Genomic DNA, 19,861 nt, shown 5'->3' with positions numbered 1-19,861 from the left:
AAAACCAAACAAGCAAAATCTGTACTCCAAAGAACACACAGCACTCCTTCCCTTCTGAGGCCTCCCATGGGCCCAAACGGCAGTTTATTGCCACAAATGGGGTATTGCTGCACTCGAGAAATTGGGCAACAAAATTGAGTATTTTGTTCCCTGTGAAAATAAGAAACTTTGATAAAAAATTACATCTTATTGGAAACAATGTAATTTTTTTAATGTCACAGCCTAATTGAAATAGGTGCTGTGAAAAAACTGTGTGGTCAAAATGCTAACAACAACCATAAATGAATTCCTTGAGGGGTGTCGTTTCCAAAATGGGGTCACTTTTGGTGGGTTTCCATTGCTTTGATACCTTTTGAGGCTCTGCAAATGCGACATGGCACCCGAAAACCAATCCAGCAAAATCTGGACTCCAACAAACATATAGCGCTTCTTTCCTTCTGAGCCCTCCCATGGGCCAAAACGGCAGTTTATGACCACAAATGGGGTATTGCCACACTAAGGACAAATTGGGCAACAAAATGGGGTATTTTGTTCCCTGTGAAAATAAGACATTTTGATCACAAATGACATTTTATTGGAAAAAATTACATTTTTTTCATTTCACAGCCCAATTCAAATACGTGCTCTGAAAAAACTGTGCGGTCAAAATGGTAACAACAACCCTAAATGAATTCCTTGAGGGGTGTAGTTTCCAAAATGGGGTCACTATTGGGGGATTCCTACTGTTTTGGCACCTCAACACCTCTTCAAACCTGGCATGCTGCCTAAAATATATTCTAATAAAAAAGAGGACTCAAAATGCACTAGGTGCTTCTTTGCTTCTAGGGCTTGTGTTTTAGTCCACGAGCGCAGTAGGGCCACATGTGGGACATTTCTAAAAACTGCAGAATCTGGACAATACATATTTAGTAGTGTTTCTCTGGTAAAACCTTCTGTGTTACAGAAAAAAAAATGAATAAAATTGAAATTCAGCAAGAAAAATGAAATTTGCAAATTTCACCTCCACTTTGCTTTAATTCCTGTGAAATGCCTGAAGGGTTAAAAAAAACTTTCTAAATGCTGTTTTGAATACTTTGAGGGGTCTAGTTTTTAAAATGGGTGTTTTATCAGGTTTTCTAATACATAGGCCCCACAAAGCCACTTCAGAACTCAAGAGGTACCTTAAAAAAGGCTTTTGAAATTTTCCTAAAAATATGAGAAATTGCTGTTTATGTTCTAAGCCTTGTAACATCCAAGAAAAATAAAAGAATGTTCAAAAAATGATGCCAATCTAAAGTAGACATATGGGAAATGTGAACTAGTAACTATTTTGGGTGGTATGCAGATGCATTTAAATTCTGAAAAATTCAATTTTTTCAAAATTTTCTCAAAATTTTGCAATTTTTCACCAATAAACACTGAATATATCGACCAAATTTTACCACGAACATGAAGCCTAATGTGTCACGAGAAAACAATCTCAGAATCGCTTGGGTAGGTTTAAGCATTCCGACGTTATTACCACATAAAGTGAAATATGTCAGATTTGAAAAATGGGCTCTGAGCCTTAAGGCCAAAACTAGGCTGCGTCCTTAAGGGGTTAATGACCAAGGATTACTTTTGGTTTTTTCACTGTTGCATTCTAAGAGTCGTAACTTTTTTTTTTTATGCCGTCGACATAGCTGTATTAGGACTTGTTTTTTGCGGGACAAGTTGTATTTTTCAATAGCACCATATTTCGGTGCATATAATATATAGATTAACTTTTATTAACTTTATTTTAGGAAAGAATTGAAAATAAACAGCTATTCCAGCATTGTTTTCCACGTTATAAATTCACTACGTGGCATAAATAACATGTTACCTTTATTCTATGGGTCGACACGATTACAGGGATACCAAATATGTGAATGTTTTATGCTTTCCTACGTTTGCAAAATAAAAATCCTCTTTTTAAAAAAAATAAAAAAATAATTACTTGTTTTTGCATCGCCACATTTCAAGAGCCGTAACAGTTTTATTTTTACATCTATGTAGCCATATGTTGGCTTGTTTTTTCGGGACAAGGTGTAGTTTTCATTGGTAGTTTTTTGGGGTACAAAAGGAATTTTGCCATTGTTTTTTGCATTTTTTTTTGGACGCGGTTCACCCGGTTGTTTGATTTATGTGTTAACTTTATTGTTTGAGTCGCTACGATCGCGGCGATACCATATATGTGCATGTGTTATTTTCTTTTACACTTTTACTAAATAAAACCACTTTTTGGGGAAAGAAAAGTGGTTTTATTTTATTTTTACTGTCATCTTTTATTTTTTTATTTTTTTTCATAAACTTTAGTTTACTGTTCTACTTTTTTTTTGTCCCACTAGGGGACTTCACCATGCGATCTGTTGAACGCTTATATAATGATTTGGTATACTTAGTATACCAACGCATTATTGCCTGTCAGTTTAAAACTGTCAGGCAATCTATTAGGCCATGCCACCGGTGCTGATGGGGTGACAGAGGGATCTCCCTCCCTCTGTCAAATACATTAGATGCCGCTGTCGCTATTGACAGCGGCATCTAATGGGTTAAACTGCCGGGATTGGAATGCGCTTCGATTCCGGCAGTTGGGGCATGAGCCAGGCTGTGTATAACAGCTGTGCTACTGCTGCTGATCGTGTGGATACACTGGCAGTACCCAACCGAGAGCGACGGATATACACTACCGTTCAAAAGTTTAGGGTCACTTAGAAATTTCCTTATTTTTAAAAGAAAAGCACCGTTTTTTTCAATGAAGATAACATTAAATTAATCAGAAATACACTCTATACATTGTTAATGTGCTAAATGACTATTCTAGCTGCAAACGTCTGAGTTTTAATGCAATATCTACATAGGTGTATAGAGGCCCATTTCCAGCAACCATCACTCCAGTGTTCTAATGGTACATTGTGTTTGCTAACTGTGTTAGAAAGCTAATGGATGATTAGAAAACACTTGAAAACCCTTGTGCAATTATGTTAGCACCGATGTAAACAGTTTTGCTGTTTAGAGGAGCTATCAAACTGACCTTCCTTTGAGCTAGATGAGAATCTGGAGCATTACATTTGTGGGTTCGATTAAACTCTCAAAATGGCTAGAAAAAGAGAGCTTTCATGTGAAACTCGACAGTCTATTCTTGTTCTTAGAAATGAAGGCTATTCCATGCGAGAAATTGCCAAGAAACTGAAGATTTCCTACAACGGTGTGTACTACTCCCTTCAGAGGACATCACAAACAGGCTCTAACCAGAGTAGAAAGAGAAGTGGGAGGCCCCGCTGCACAACTGAGCAACAAGACAAGTACATTAGAGTCTCTAGTTTCTGAAAGAGACGCCTCACAGATCCTCAACTGGCAGCTTCATTAAATAGTACCCGCAAAACACCAGTGTCAACGTCTACAGTGAAGAGGCGACTCCGGGATGCTGGCCTTCAGGGCAGAGTGGCAAAGAAAAAGCCATATCTGTGACTGGCTAATAAAAGGAAAAGATTAATATGGGCAAAAGCACACAGACATTGGACAGAGGAAGATTGGAAAAAAGTGTTATGGACAGACTAATCGAAGTTTGAGGTGTTTGGATCACACAGAACATTTGTGAGACGCAGAACAACTGAAAAGATGCTGGAAGAGTGCCTGACGCCATCTGTCAAGCATGGTGGAGGTAATGTGATGGTCTGGGGTTGCTTTGGTGCTGGTAAAGTGGGAGATTTGTACAAGGTAAAAGGGATTTTGAATAAGGAAGGCTAGCACTCCATTTTGCAACGCCATGCCATACCCTGTGGACAGCGCTTGATTGGAGCCAATTTCATCCTACAACAGGACAATGACCCAAAGCACACCTCGAAATTATGCAAGAACTATTTAGAGAAGAAGCAGGCAGCTGGTATTCTATCTGTAATGGAGTGGCCAGCGCAGTCACCAGATCTCAACCCCATAGAGCTGTTGTGGGAGCAGCTTGACCGTATGGTACGCAAGAAGTGCCCATCAAGCCAATCCAACTTGTGGGAGGGCCTTCTGGAAGCATGGGGTGAAATTTCTCCCGATTACCTCAGCAAATTAACAGCTAGAATGCCAAAGGTCTGCAATGCTGTAATTGCTGCAAATGGAGCATTCTTTGACGAAAGCAAAGTTTGAAGGAGAAAATTATTATTTCAAATAAAAATCATTATTTCTAACCTTGTCAATGTCTTGACTATATTTTCTAGTCATTTTGCAACTCATTTGATAAATATAAGTGTGAGTTTTCATGGAAAACACAAAATTGTCTGGGTGACCCCAAACTTTTGAACGGTAGTGTATCAGTCGTTATGCGGGATCTAACACCTGCTTGCGACGGATATATCCGTTCGCTTGTCGTTAAGGGGTTAATTCCACAAACAAACATAAGTAAACACTTTCTCCTCTATAAACTATACCTGCTTTTCAGCAGATTAAAAATATAATATTCATATTTTCAAAAATAAGGGAGTCCATGGATTCATTTTTTAATTCACTTTTGTATATCCTTGATAGGGTTTAGTTATAATTCTTTTAATGTATATGAATAAATATTGATCAATTCTCCTGTTAAATATAGGAATAATTGCAGTTAATGGTAATAGATCTTTTGTATTGTCTGAGTACAATCCTCATGGTTGAATATAACATTTAACCCCTTAATGACCAGCCTATTTTAGACGTTAATGACCAAGCTATTTTTTAAGTTTTTCCATCGTCGCATTCCAAGAGCTATAACTTTTTTATTTTTGCGTCGACATAGCTGTATAAGGTCTTGTTTTTTGCGGGACAAGTTGTATTTTTTAATAGCACAATTTTGAGGTACATATTATTTATTGATTAACTTTTATTAACTTTTTTTGGGGGGGGAATAGAAAAAAATCTGACATTTTGCCACTCTTTTTTGCGTCCTAAATCTACACCGTTTACCGTGTGCTATAAATAACACAATAACTTTATTCAGCGGGTTGTTACGATTGATACCAAATTTGTATAGTTTTTGTATGTTTTACTACTTTTACACAGTAAAAACGCTTTTTTTTCAAAATTATTTGTTTTTGTGTCTCCTTATTTGAAGAGCCGTTACGTTTTTATTTTTTCGCCGATGCAGTTGTATGAGGGCTTTTTTTTTGCGGGACGACTTGTAGTTTTTATTGGTAACATTTTGGAGTAGATGCGACTTTTTGATCACTTTTTAATCACATTTTTTTAAAGTCAGGATTCACAGAAAACAGCAATTTTTCCATCTTTTTTTATTACATTTTTTACGGCGTTCACCGTGCGGGTTAAGTAATCTAATAGATTTATAGTTGGGGTCGTTACGGATGCGGCGATACCAAATACGTGTAACTTTTTTACTTTATTTTGGTTTTTTAATACTAAAGCAGTTTGTAAGGGGAAAAAGTGGGTTTTTCATTTTTTTTTCACATTTTTTTTTTAATTAACTTTATTAAACTTTTTTTAAAACTTTTTTACTAGTCCCACTAGGGGACTTTAATATGCGATTCTGTGATCGCTATTATAATACAATGCAATACTTCTGTATTGCAGTGTATTATGCCTGTCCGTTTAAAACAGACAGGCATCTGCTAGGTCATGCCTCCGGCATGACCTAGCAGGCATTCGCTACAAGCAGACCTGGGGGCCTTTATTAGGCCCCCGGCTGCCATCGGAGACACTGACACTCGGCGATCTTATCGCCGGGTGTCGGTGGGATGAGAGGGAGCTCCCTCCCTCTCTCCAAAACCACTCAGATGCGGTGCTCGCTATTGTGCACCGCATCTATTGTGCACCGCATCTGAGGGGTTAAACGGGTGAGATCGATACTAATATCGATCTCACCCAGCAGAGCAGGGACGCCCCCAGCCCTCAGCTGCCTCTAGCAGCTGAGAGCAGGGAGATTTGACAGCTCCCTGCTCTGTTTACTTATTCCGATGCCGCGACGTAAAAAGTCTATGGCATCGGAATTAGGGTATGTGCACACGTAGTGACCAAAAACGTCTGAAAATACAGAGCTGTTTTCAAGGGAAAACAGCCCCTGCTTTTCAGACATTTTTTGAGCAACTCGCGTTTTTCGCGGCGTTTTTTACGTCCGTTTTTGGAGCTGTTTTCATTGGAGTCTATGAGAAAACAGCTCCAAAAACGTCCAAAGAAGTGTCCTGCACTTCTTTTGACGAGGCTGTATTTTTACGCGTCGTCGTTTGACAGCTGTCAAACGACGACACGTAAATGACAGGTCGTCTGCACAGTACGTCGGCAAACCCATTCAAATGAATGGGCAGATGTTTGCCGACGTATTGTAGCCTTATTTTCAGACGTAATACGAGGCATAATACGCCTCGTTTACGTCTGAAAATAGGTCGTGTGAACCCAGCCTAAGGCCCGTTAGTGACCGACGTAAAAAGACTATGGGCCGGTCACTAACGGGTCAATACCGCCCCCCCACCCCGTGTATATCTGTGAGACTTGATTTAATTCATTATACTTTGAAATGACCCTGTCCAGTACATTCTCATAGAACTAATCCAGTCTAAATACATCTGTCAGAAACCTGTATTCTGGAAAGTAAATTTATTTCGGATTCTGACATAGAAATCTAGTGAAGCTGAGAATCGCTGGAAAATCGAGGTGTGTTACTATGGATCTGGGCATAGCCATAAAGGCTTAAGAGGAGATTCAGACAAAGATTATCGATCACCTGACATATCATGGATAGATGTCACAAGTTTTAAAAATAAAGGTTTTACTGCACTGTATAGAGCCAAAAATCCGCTTTGGTATTGCTGCGAGTATTCGGCTACTGGGAATTTCTGACAACATTTTTTACAAATGACCATTGATTTGAAAGACACTATTATTGTGACACACAATTGTTCATATATAGCTCTTGTTATCATCACTTTCTTTCCTGAATGCTGTGTGAAACCCTCAGGGACTCCTTGCCCGTCTCCTATGGTTTATACAACAGCTGTTGCTGTAAATAGTGTGCTTGTAGAAAGGATCCGTATATTAAATCCAGATTCATAGTACAGTAAACCGGGAAGGCGTTCACATTTAGAAAGAAATCCCCAAAACTACTCCTGTGCAAGGAAGCTGCATTACATCATGTGGATAATGATATATGAGGACTCCTCGTAGCTGCTTTTGTTCCCAAGGCGACCCAGGCTCCTCCGTCTAGGAGGTATCATGAGGCTGTGTTCTCTGCGCCACTGGGACTTCACATTATGGAAAGAAAACGACTTTAATGGAATGTCTGAATCTGCCTCATTTGTTACCATAGCGAATATTACTCTTCTCCATAGAATATTAGCCACCCTTGTTTTTCATGATCATTTAACAGAAAACAAGAATGCGATGAGGTAAAATTAATTTAATCCAGCAGCAAAGAGACCATGCATAGACCGGATTACATAACACTGTGGGTTATCATACAGACATAATGACCTGAAATAAACAAGATATTTGACGGCAAGTATAGCATAGTCTGCAGGCCACATTATAAGTAAATGGGATCCATTTATAGCAATCCTTCCTGGTGAAGTCAAGCGAGCGTTGTGTGGAATCATGGACTTTCTATTGGGCCCTTACACCCCTCGCTCGACATTCCGAGGAAAGCCGATGGACCAGTGGATGTCTCAGGGCTCGGACCCCCTCCGATCAAAACTTCTAACATGTCACTCTGACATGACAATAGTTTTTTTTAAATTAGTTACACTATGGACAAACTTATATAGAAGGTCCAAATTATGAACGTGGTTCTAAACTTCCATGAATATATATTAAAAAAATCAGCCAGAAATGAAGTTCTAAGAGCCATAACAACATTAGAAGGAATATAAAATGCTTTTATTAAATAAATATTAAAAACATCATATAAAGATGAATCAAGATACAAGGTGGGTATGCACAGTATATTGAATATGAGGTAACATGCAATAAACAACAAAACTTATAATATATAGGCTACCAATGGTGTTTATGATCTAAAATACCAACATCTATTCGTCTGAAAAACCAAGTGTGTGCAACAATGTACATGTGTGACGATCTGAAAAAAGGCAAGGATACATAGGACGCTGTCACTTCCAAAAATAAGTGTCCTGTAGCATGTCAACTTAAACCCTGCTAGAAATGGTAATATAGAGTAAGGCCGGGTTCACACAAGCGTGTGCGTTTTGCACGCGCAAAACACGCAGCGTTTTGCGCGCGCAAAAGGCACTTGACCGCTCCGTGTGTCAGCAGCGTATGATGCGCGGCTGCGTGCTTTTCAGCAACCGCCATCATTTTGACACTCCGTTTGGATGTTTGTAAACAGAAAAGCACGTGGTGCTTTTCTGTTTTCATTCATAGTTTTCTCTGCTGTTGAGCGAATCACGCTGGTCGCACGGAAGTGCTTCCGTGTGGCATGCGTAGTTTTCACGCACCCATTGATACTGTATGGGGGCCATCATACTGTATGGGGGCATCTGTGAGGGCATTATAGTGTATGTGGACAGCTGTGGGGGCATTATACTGTATGGGGGCAGCAGTGGGGGCATTATACTGTATGGGAGGCAGCAGTGGGGGCATTATACTGTATGGGAGGCAGCAGTGTGGGCATTATACTGTATGGGAGGCAGCAATTGGGACATTGTACTGTATGGGAGCAGCAGTCTGGGCATTAAACTGTATGGAGGCATCTATGGGGCATTACTCTGTATGGGGAACATTTGTGTGGGCATTATATTGTATGGGGCCATCTGTGGGGGCATTATACTGTATGGGGGCATCTGTCATAGGAACCAACCTATGTGAGTATTTTATTATATTTTTATTAGGCACTATGGGTGCTTTATACTGGATGTTGGCATCTAAGGGGGGCATTACTGTATGGGGCAGCAATGGGGGCATTGTACTGTATGGGATCAGCAATGGGGGCATTATACTGTATGGGAGCAGTTATAGGGCATTATACTGTATGGGGTAATTTGTGTGGGCATTTTACTGTATGGGTGCATCAGTGTGGGCATTACACTGTGTGGGGACATCTACGGGGCATTATACTGTGGGGAGGCACTATGGTACCATAATAGTGTGTGGGCTGAACTGGGTGTGTGTGGGTGGGGATTGGGCAGGGTTAGAGGCATGGCTTATGCCTACGCACGCCACAACGATTGTACCTCTAAGCAAAACTTGAAAGTTGGGAGGTATGTGTATGTGGACATAAACCTGTCAACTTTCTTAAACACGGGACACAGTGCTACCCTTAAGGGGGCATGCTCACTGGCTGTGATGTTTATTGTAAAAAATAACAGATGCTGGCCTTAATATGAGAAATATTTAGTCCTGTCTTAATGCACCTCAGGCTAAAGTAAAAGCTAAAAATTAAATATTGTATTTATAGTTTGTTTGACATAAGTATAGACATGTAGATTTACAGCTACCAAGACTGCGTTTTACTTTTGGGACGTTGCTAAAACGTAAGATTAAATTACATTTTCTTTGTTTTTAATAGGGTTAAATATTTATTTCTGAACAGACGGAAGTAGGGAAATGTACATATATCACCATTGCAACCCCCTAAATTAATTATATGTAATGTTCAATAAATTAATATATTAAATATGTTCGAAAAAGAAACAAACGTTGTTTCTACTATTCTGGATTCAAGGTATAAAAGGGCTATAACAAGATTTAATTAAATCTTATGTTTTGCAGAAACCAGCAAACATCCTGGTAATGGGGGAAGGTCCTGAGAGAGGAAGAGTCAAAATAGGTAAATAAAAGTAACATAAATGCATATTATTTCTGCTTTAAACATGGCTGTATCTGATATAGATCACACCAAGCGCAATACTAGATACAATAGTAAGATGTATCTATTGTACCTCTAACGCTCAAAATTTAACCTATCTAAATGTCAAACATTAAAGATAACCTGTGTCCAGGCCAAGTTTATATAAGTTTTAGAATAGAGGTTGCATAAAAAAAATATAAACACTGAATAAAAACATAAGAAAAGTTCACATCTGCATTGGAGGCTTTGTTAGGGGCCTCCATCACAGATCCGTTCCAAAATTCCAGGAACAACTCTGCAGCATGCTGCGCTATTTTCGTAGGTAAAAAGACGGACACCATAATGGAAACCCGACGGAACCCATTGAAGATAATGGGTTCCGTCAGGCTGCGATGGTATCCGTTATGCAAGGGATCTAGCGCTTCCAGCTTCGTTGTTCTGCTCCTGTGACGGAGCAGAGAGGAGGGATTGCATATGTGAACAGGCTCTAAGAAAAATATGTGGCTTATTTATTTAATATAGAAAATAATAAAGTGGAAAGTAAATAAACGAACTGTAAAACAAAAATGACAAACTTTTATTTAAATCTAAAAATAATATACAAAGTGAAATAATAATAGCGCTGCCACACTCGAGGATAAATAAATAATATGTCAATATTGAGGCGTGCTTCTGTACTATGAACTGTTTGATAAATCAAACTGGGCACAAGGGTACATTGGCCAGAGACCTATTTATTTATTTTTAATGGTTAATTTACTTCTTTTTTTTTTAGTCAATTGTTCTTTTGGCCTCAATCTGGTGGTATACGCCAGATATATATATTATTTTTTTTTGCTGGATAGAATGGCGTAGTAGACTATGCTATTCTATCCAGAGGCATTCTGTAAAAAAAAAAACTCTCATACATTAAACTTGTACATTTTTTCAACATGTAACATCTGTCACAGGCCTCCGTTAAAAAGATACTTCATGAGCTTTTCAATCGCTTTTCATGACGTATCTGTTAAACTGATACATTTATAGCCTATGGGTAACAGATGCTTTAAACGGATGCCTAATAGTGGCACCTGTCACCCATAGGCTATAATAGCTTCTATTTAACAAATACCTCATGAAAAGGGTCATCAGAGTTCATGATGCATCCATTAAACGGATACCATTATAGTCTTTGGATGACAGGTGCCACTGTTAAGCATCGGTCACAGCCTCTGTATAACGTGTGTGTCGGGTGCTTTCTGGCACAGCCTCCGTTTCATGTCTACATCTAATGGAGACCAGTAAACGCAAGTGAAAGCAGCCGATCATCATTTTACATTTCACAGTAGGTAAAGCTCATGTATTCATATTAGTATTGTGAGCTATAGACATATATTATTAGGCATCTTTTGCAATTGTTATTGGTTTTCCGATTTTGCTGTAAAAAATGTGTCTATCCGTGATTTTTTGATAAGTTGTTCAGAAAAAAGCAAAAATCAGGTTGGCTTGGCAACTCTGGACAGCAGAAAATACAAAGATCATGTTTTCCCAGCTAACTTGAGCCCCAATAGTAAACAATAAATATAGTAAATTGTAAAAAAAATACAATTCTGTAGACTTAGAAATAAAATAAAAAAAAGAAAACTCATCTAGAATTGTTCTGGGCATGGCCCAAAACACCCTTGTTCATGGAAAGGTGAAATAGGATAATTTTGTACGTTGGATGTATCCGTGAACTGTTATATTAAATGAAAATTGTTACCTTACCTACACTATCTAGGGGGAATTCGCCCTGCCTTTAAGAAACTGCTGCAGATTGTCATTCGTACTTCACAGGTTGAACCATCTATTAGTTATAGAGGATCTGTCAACAGATTTCACAATACAAACTGCATACATTATTAAATAGATCTGTTAGACCTGATGAAACTGATGCACTTACTTTGAAAATCTGTCAGAATGGCTGTATTATTCTTTCTCAAAGTTTACCATATGAATAATGTAATCTGTCTCCTCCCACCTAGAGCTGACAAGCTCCTATCAGTGTCCTTCCTTCCCTACATCATGCTGAAATCTCACACATGCTCAGTACAAGCTGCAGTTTTCCTGGCTCTGCATAGAGAGAGCCTTTCTTCCAGCAGCAGTTTTAGTGTGGAATTACATCTTATAACTTCATCTGCTGCTTTCTTTTACTACAGAGCCAGGGACACTGCAGCTTGTACTCAGCATGTGTGAGACCCAGGGAGACTGCAGCTTGTACTGAGTATGTGTGAGAGCCAGGGAGATGGCAGCTTGTCCGGAGTATGTGTAAGAGACAGGAAGACTGCAGCTTGTACTGAGCATATGTGAGAGCCATGGAGACTGCAGTTTGTACTGAGTATGTGTGAGAGCCAGGGAGACTGCAGAATGTATTGAATATATGTGAGAGACAGGGATACTGCAGCTTGTACTGAGCATGTGTGAGAGCCAGGGAGACTGCAGCTTGTACTGAGTATATGTGAGAGCCAGGGAGACTGCAGCTTGTACCTAGCATGTGTGAGAGCCAGGGAGACTGCAGCTTGTACTGAGCATGTGTGAGAGCCATGAAGACTGCAGCTTGTACTGAGTATATGTGAGAACCAGGGAGACTGCAGCCTGTACTGAGCATGTGTGACAGCAAGGGATACTGCAGCTTGTACTGAGTATGTGTGAGAGCCATGGAGACTACAGCTTGTACTGAGTATGTGTGAGAGCCAGGGAGACTGCAGCTTGTACTGAGTATGTGTGAGAGCCAGGGAGACTGCAGCTTGTACTGAGCATGTGTGAGAGTCAGGGAGACTGCAGCTTGTACTGAGCATGTGTGAGAGCCAGGGAGACTGCAGCTTGTACTGAGCATGTGTGAGAGCCATGGAGACTGCAGCTTGTACTGAGTATATGTGAGAACCAGGGAGACTGCAGCATGTACTGAGCATGTGTGACAGCAAGGGATACTGCAGCTTGTACTGAGCATGTGTGAGAGCCAGGGAGACTGCAGCTTGTACTGAGCGTGTGTGAGTGCCAGGGAGACTGCAGCTTGTACTGAGCGTGTGTGAGTGCCAGGGAGACTGCAGCTTGTACTGAGCATGTGTGAGAGCCAGGGAGACTGCAGCTTGTACTGAGCATGTGTGAGAGCCAGGGAGACTGCAGCTTGTACTGAGCATGTGTGAGAGTCAGGGAGACTGCAGCTTGTACTGAGCGTGTGTGAGTGCCAGGGAGACTGCAGCTTGTACTGAGCGTGTGTGAGAGCCAGGGAGACTGCAGCTTGTACTGAGCATGTGTGAGAGCCAGGGAGTCTGCAGCTTGTACTGAGCATGTGTGGGAGTCAGGGAGACTGCAGCTTGTACTGAGCGTGTGCAAGATTTCAGCATGGTGCAGGGAAGGAGGAACACTGATTGGAACTTGTGAGCTGTAGGTGGGAGGTGATTGAGATTACATCATGCATATACTTGGTCTCATAAAATGATAATTTTAATATCAGGCTGGAAAGCTTTGAAAAAGGATAATACAGACATTCTGACATGGAGTTTCAAAGTAAACAAAGGAGTTTCATCAGTTCTAAGAGATCTATTCAATAATGGATGCAGTTTCTATTGTGAAATCTTGTGACATTCTATTTAATCTCTCGTGCTTTAAGAATATGAATTTTAGATGGTACAACGCCTAGTGATCTTATACTTTACTATATTATATACTTGGGAACAGCATATGCAGAAATTTAAAAATACCTGTTTATTCTATGTTGATTTTTGTCAATTGGACTGATGAGGAATAAAGAAAACCCAGTACTATTATACATTTGTCTGATTGCACCATAATCTTCAGGTTACAACTGGCTGCCGACCAAACAATCCAAAATAGTAGATCAATTTCGATATCCAAAAAGTATTTTTTTCCCTTTAAGGCTCATACAAAGAAAGAACAGGAGTGTAGAAGGTACCTAATGAAGGTGTAGAGCAAATTACAGTACAGCATAAGTGCAACATGACAAATCAGTTTTAACTATTTTGTTTATTTGTTGTTTGAACAAAGAATTTGACCAGTTAATAACTGACAACCGAAAAAGAGTAAACATTCATTTCAGGTCTCTGGCCAGCTTAACCCCTCGGCACCACCGACATTTTTTTTCGTTACATTTTCATTTTTTCCTCCGCGCCTTCCAAAAGCCATATCTTTTTTTTATATTTCCATCGACATAGTCAAATGAGTGCTTGTTTTTTGCAAAATGAGTTGTCATTTTTAATATTACCATTTAATGTACTGATAAACGAATTCTCCGTTTTCTCTGAGCTAGTATGCGAGGCCTAATGGCTATCATTTCTTCTATACACTGCACACAGAAAAGAGGAGAATCCTGCTCTCCTCTATCTAACACACACACACACACACACACACACACACACACACACACACACACACACACACACACACACACACACACACACACACAGTCAGTATATAGAAACATCAGCTGGGCTGGCATATAAATCTTACTATGAGCAGCTGCATCACGACAGTCTGTGTCTTTCTCTTCTCTCTCTCTGTTCCTGTTCTCCTCCTCCCTCCTCCATAGACTTCTATGGGCAGCTATAACCTGATCCCTCAGTAAGGCCCCATGCACACGACCGTAAAATTGCCTGTAATTACGGACAGTAATTACAGGCCCATTCATTTTTATGTCCGACGGACACCTTCCTGTATATTTACGGGAAGGTGTCCGTGCCGTAGAAACTTGCCGAAAAAAATTAGGACTTGTCCTATTTTTTTATTTTATGGACCGTGCTCCTATACTTTATAATGGGAGCACAGCCCGTAAATACGGCCGGCTGTCCGTGCCTGTAATTATGGGTCATAATTACGGGCACGGTCGTGTGCATGGAGCCTAAGACAAGACGGAGATAGCAGTTAAATTCAGAACGAGTGAACAGTTTAGGAGGGAAGGGGATGACGACTGATTAGTAGCGAAAGAGGCATTTTCCCCTAATAAGTTATATTACAAAGCTTCTTATATTCGCTTATGCTATTGATTTTTGTAAAGTTTGTACAAAGTGCAGTGTCTATTTAATTTTTATATTTTTTCCTCAAGGGTGCAATATTTTCAGCTTGCAATATGTGTGTCGATGTGAATGTACACCGCATAAATTCAATACCAGAAGTTTCGGTCCCCCCTGGACCTTTGTCAACGATTATCGCAGTGGTTGTACACATAGGGTGAAAGATATAACCATTGACAGAGGTCCGGGAGCGACCAAAACGTCCAGTATTGTTAAAGTCTATGGACATTCTTATTCCCTGGCTACAGTATAACATCAAACTGCCTTCTGGCATCCACAGTCATTTGCCCACCCCTAGCTATTTATCGCAAACATTAACTACACAAATGACAAATTCCTTGACCTATATGACATTTTTTTAAAGTGAAGCTTCACCTTTGATTAACATTGGCTATATCGTAACGTATTTGGTTTTTTTTCTGTCCTTCTGCTATAGCTGACATGGGATTTGCTCGATTATTCAATTCTCCTTTGAAACCACTAGCAGACCTGGATCCAGTTGTGGTTACATTTTGGTACAGAGCTCCAGAGTTGCTACTTGGTGCTAGACATTATACTAAAGCTATAGGTAAGTAATTAGAAGATGCTTATAGAAAGGACACCTACTTTATAATAACAAACACATTCCGTTTTTTCTATAAATAAGTGGTATGACACAAAAGAATATACAGTACAATAAAACACACAAATATACCAGACAATACCAATAAGCAGTATATTTATTGAGGTTTAGTGTTTAATAATGATAAAAATTCCTTGGTTACTTCATGGCAACTATCTACAAAATGGAACTCCACCGAGTTCCTTGTTTTACCAGTTATCATCCGTAAATGTTTTTCTCGTGGTCTTATTTCTAGTTCCTTTTTGGGAGCATGATGCAAATCTGCGATGTGCCAAATCATATGCTGTGAATTGAATTTCGTGTTACTAAAAGAGTAAAAAATTTAAGGGAAATTGTAAAAATCAAATCGACAACCACTCCTTAGGCAGCTGTAGATGTATATTAAATGTAGTTATGCCAGAAACTCTGCAGCTAACCTGTATTTTGGGGTATTTGTTCATCACTCTCCATTCCTTTTAGAAAACGCATACTTTCTCTCTCCATGCCTGCTGATTGGATAGACTCTTTAGCTCTTCATCTGATCACAAACAGATGTCTCCCCAATTTTGCTCCCTTTTTATAGCAAGTGTTAACGCAATCATGGGCCAAAATATATTAGACTGAAATTTGTAATGGGTATGTCAACCGATACCCGCCCTCCAGTGATTTATCCAGCTTCCAAATCATAGGTGATAGATATATATATCTGAGAGAAAAGATGACACAAGAGACCATGCTTGTATGCTCAAAATCCTTCTCTGCGGTTTATTGATCCAAACAAGTATAATGACAGGAAAGGTGTAGGCTTTGGTTTCAGCCAATCATCTACAATATGATAATGACTCTGATTCAGCCAATGAGAATATTTCAATGCATTATAATAATTCTTCACCCTCCAAGCCCCAGGTGGCCTGAACCTTGTCCCATGGGAAGACACACATTTCAGAGACACAAGTTAATTTGTCTCTACTTCTTATCTCACTAGAGAATGGAGACTGCAGATAAGTTTAAATCATTTAAACAGAGGGCTGAATCCCCTTCCCTCATGGTAAACAATGTCATTGTTCATTCGGCCAAGGCTATTTGATCTGCTCCTTACAAGAGTAATAAAACATTCAATTCAAGAACACAACATAGAATTGCTTCAAGACATCTGCTGACATATTACTTTTTACTTATTAATCTCAAGATGGCTCCTTCAGGCCAAAACATGGATTCCAACGATCCAAAATGGACGCCTACCATACAAAATGGAGTCCATGCAAAATGTTATCTTTTAAACATATTCTAATCACTTTCACAGCAAGCAATCTCAAAAAGAGAGAGAGAAACTGCAGCTTCCATCTCCTGCTTGGTTTCTACAATTTATTGTATTCTTCTAAACAGAGTTTTGGGAGACTGAGGAGGTTTCTGAAAATTTACAGGCAGGGAGGGAAAGGGGAGCTAGAGGCTGCTGAAAGTTATCAATTTCCTATAATGAGATGTATTTCAAAGTTTCTCGTATTCATATTTACTACTGATTTATGCAAAAAATTTGATGACAGGTGCACTTTAAAATGGGTGGAGTTAATCTCGAATTTTCTTAACACGGTACTACACTATTTTTTACTGTACTTTTAGTTTACTGAATGTCACATGAATAATCAGAATGAAGTAAGCTTTCACTGGTTAGCAATGTCGTCCGACAGGACAACATCTGCATAGAGTTAATATGTTTTTCCTGTGTTTGTATGGGTTTCCTCCTAGCATTCATGTTAAATTTCACACACCAAAAATAAACTCATAGGTTAAGTGGCTTTCTATGACATTGATACTAGTGTGTATTTTAGTTTTTAAGGCAAGGAAATTAGATTGTGGGCCCTAATGGGGACCGAGACTGATGACCATCTCTGTACAATGCTGAAGAGCTTGGTAACAGCAAAACAATATTATGCCATTTGACTAATAGAGGCTAATGAAAAAAAAATACAGCATTAATAGTTATGAGTCTGTTGTATTCATGAGGGGATCGCTCCCCCCACCTCCCCCACACTTCTCACCAGTGTATGAATATGGGTCAGCCTGTCAATCACTGGTTAGCCAAATGACACAATAATGGTTCTATTGCTTTTGGGTCTAATAGTAGAGCAGACCTGTCGCCATACTATGCTGCCCCCTAAACAGGGCAGCACAGTATGTTGACTGATCCCCTTTAATGGATTTAACTTTTTATTTGATGCTAACCAATTCTGGACCCTTAAAGTTTTACCTTTCGTATCATTTGTCTGCAAGTGAAAGGAAAGCCAAATATGCAGGGGCAGATATATACCACTTGTGCAACCGGGAGGGTTATTGAGGCGTCGAGAAAGGGGCTTGTCCTAACAGTATCGGGCTATGGATTTCAGCGGGAGAGGTCACTCTACTGCCTCTAGGGATTATTTTAGGTCTGAACTGGGCAAAAGAAATCTGGTAAGTGTAAATGATTGGTGTGTAGTATGATAGCGTGTGCACTACTCTTTATATATATATATATATAATGTATAATATATACATTTATATCCATTTTAACCCTTTTGCTGCCACGGTTTATGAACAGTTTTACTAATTAAACCTAATAAACACCCATACCTACAGTGCCTTGCAAAAGTATTAAGCCCCTTGGTGTTTTACCAGTTTTGTTGCATTACAGCCTGGAATTAAAATGGATTTGAGTTAACTTTATGTAATGGACTGACAAAATAGTCCAAATTGTAACAGTGGAAGGAAAAAAAATATACCTTGTTTAAAACCCCCCCAAAAAACAACCTTATTAAAGCATACCTAACCTTTTAGGGAGCTTTTCAGAATAATCTGCCATATGTGTGCACATGAGGAATAACTCTATTTCTGGCCATTATATGACTTGTATTGTTGTCTCTGAGCTAGCGGGTGGACATGCACATAGAAGAGAGGAGAATGCTGCTCTCCTATCGCTATGTAAAATATATATATATATATTTATTTTACATAGCGATAGGAGAGCAGCATTCTCCTCTCTTCTATGTGCATGTCCACCCGCTAGCTCAGAGACAACAATACAAGTCATATAATGGCCAGAAATAGAGTTATTCCTCATGTGCACACATATGGCAGATTATTCTGAAAAGCTCCCTAAAAGGTTAGGTATGCTTTAATAAGGTTGTTTTTTGGGGGGGTTTTAAACAAGGTATATTTTTTTTCCTTCCACTGTTACAATTTGGACTATTTTGTCAGTCCATTACATAAAATTAACTCAAATCCATTTTAATTCCAGGCTGTAATGCAACAAAACTGGTAAAACACCAAGGGGCTTAATACTTTTGCAAGGCACTGTAGGTATGGGTGTTTATTAGGTTTAATTAGTAAAACTGTTCATAAACCGTGGCAGCAAAAGGGTTAAAATGGATATAAATGTATATATTATACATTATATATATATATATATATATATATATATTTAATATCAAAAATATTAAATTGAAACAGCACTCGTGTAATAAAGTGGTGGGTGCAAAGCAGCTACAGCTCAATCCACAGCTCAAAATGGCATAAAATAAAAGGTTGCAGCTCTCCAACAAGGTCCAGTAAAAAATCTGTAGTTTTATTTGCCCATATTTAAATTCAAGTGACGTTTCGGTTCCACCATGGCTTGAAACGTGTTCCATGGTGGAACTGAAACTTCGCCTGGCTTTAAACATGGGCAAAATAAAACTACAGATTTTTCACTGGACCTTGTTGCAGTGCTGCAACCTTTTTTCTTATATAGGAGCTGTAGCAGCATGGAGAAGATTAGACAGCAATAATGAGCAGTGTAGCTAAGAATCCAACACTGGGATGATATAGACATTACTAGAAGACTTCAGCACGTCTGTGTGTGTCTTTTTTACTTTACTCCTGCTCCCTTCTCCTCTCTCCATAAACTTCTAAGGGCAGTGTAACTGTGGCTGCCCTACTATTCCCCCGCTCTCCCTTCCCTCTTTATAGACTTGTATTGGCAGTGTGTCTGTGTCTGACTCACTATCTCTCTGCTCCCTCCTCCTGTTCCCCCTCTCCATAGATTTGTTTAGGCAGGCAGTGAAGAGACACAACCCCCACCTTGTCTAGTCCATCAATTCTGCTCTGTAACTAGACACGGATTTTACTTGACAACAGGGGGTGGACAGCAGATAACAGGAAGGGAGGCACCTGGTGGCAGTACCTTCACACAGAATTTGCATGGCTAAAATAATTACATTTTAACAGTGAGTAAATTACAAAGTTGATCTATAGGAAAAAAGAAGGAATGATCCAGCGCTCAAAGAGAATTGTAAAAAGGAAACCGTGCTCCAAGTTTATTTCCAATGGTTAAAAGTTCAAGTGCATGGGGTATACTATTAGATTAGCATTAGTTGTTTGAAATGTTAGTGTCCATTTAACTAAAAACGGAAAAATTGTGAGTGC

The 19,861-nt window shown here is 39.3% G+C and overlaps 1 protein-coding gene across 2 annotated transcripts in view; it reads left to right on the top strand.

Moving 5' to 3' along the window:
• Window positions 1–19,861, top strand: part of CDK19 (cyclin dependent kinase 19) — a 218,101-nt gene that overhangs the window by 147,281 nt on the left and 50,959 nt on the right. For both annotated transcript variants that reach the window (XM_075864229.1, XM_075864228.1), the window contains exons 5-6: window positions 9,697–9,754; window positions 15,260–15,391. In XM_075864229.1, the coding sequence (XP_075720344.1) occupies window positions 9,697–9,754; window positions 15,260–15,391 (190 nt within the window). The remainder of the gene's footprint in view (window positions 1–9,696; window positions 9,755–15,259; window positions 15,392–19,861) is intronic.

Source organism: Rhinoderma darwinii, chromosome 4 (assembly GCF_050947455.1).
Source record: "Rhinoderma darwinii isolate aRhiDar2 chromosome 4, aRhiDar2.hap1, whole genome shotgun sequence".
Lineage (NCBI taxonomy): Eukaryota > Metazoa > Chordata > Amphibia > Anura > Rhinodermatidae > Rhinoderma > Rhinoderma darwinii.
The sequence above is the reverse complement of the archived record's forward strand: the minus strand, read 5'-3'. Positions and strand labels throughout refer to the sequence as shown.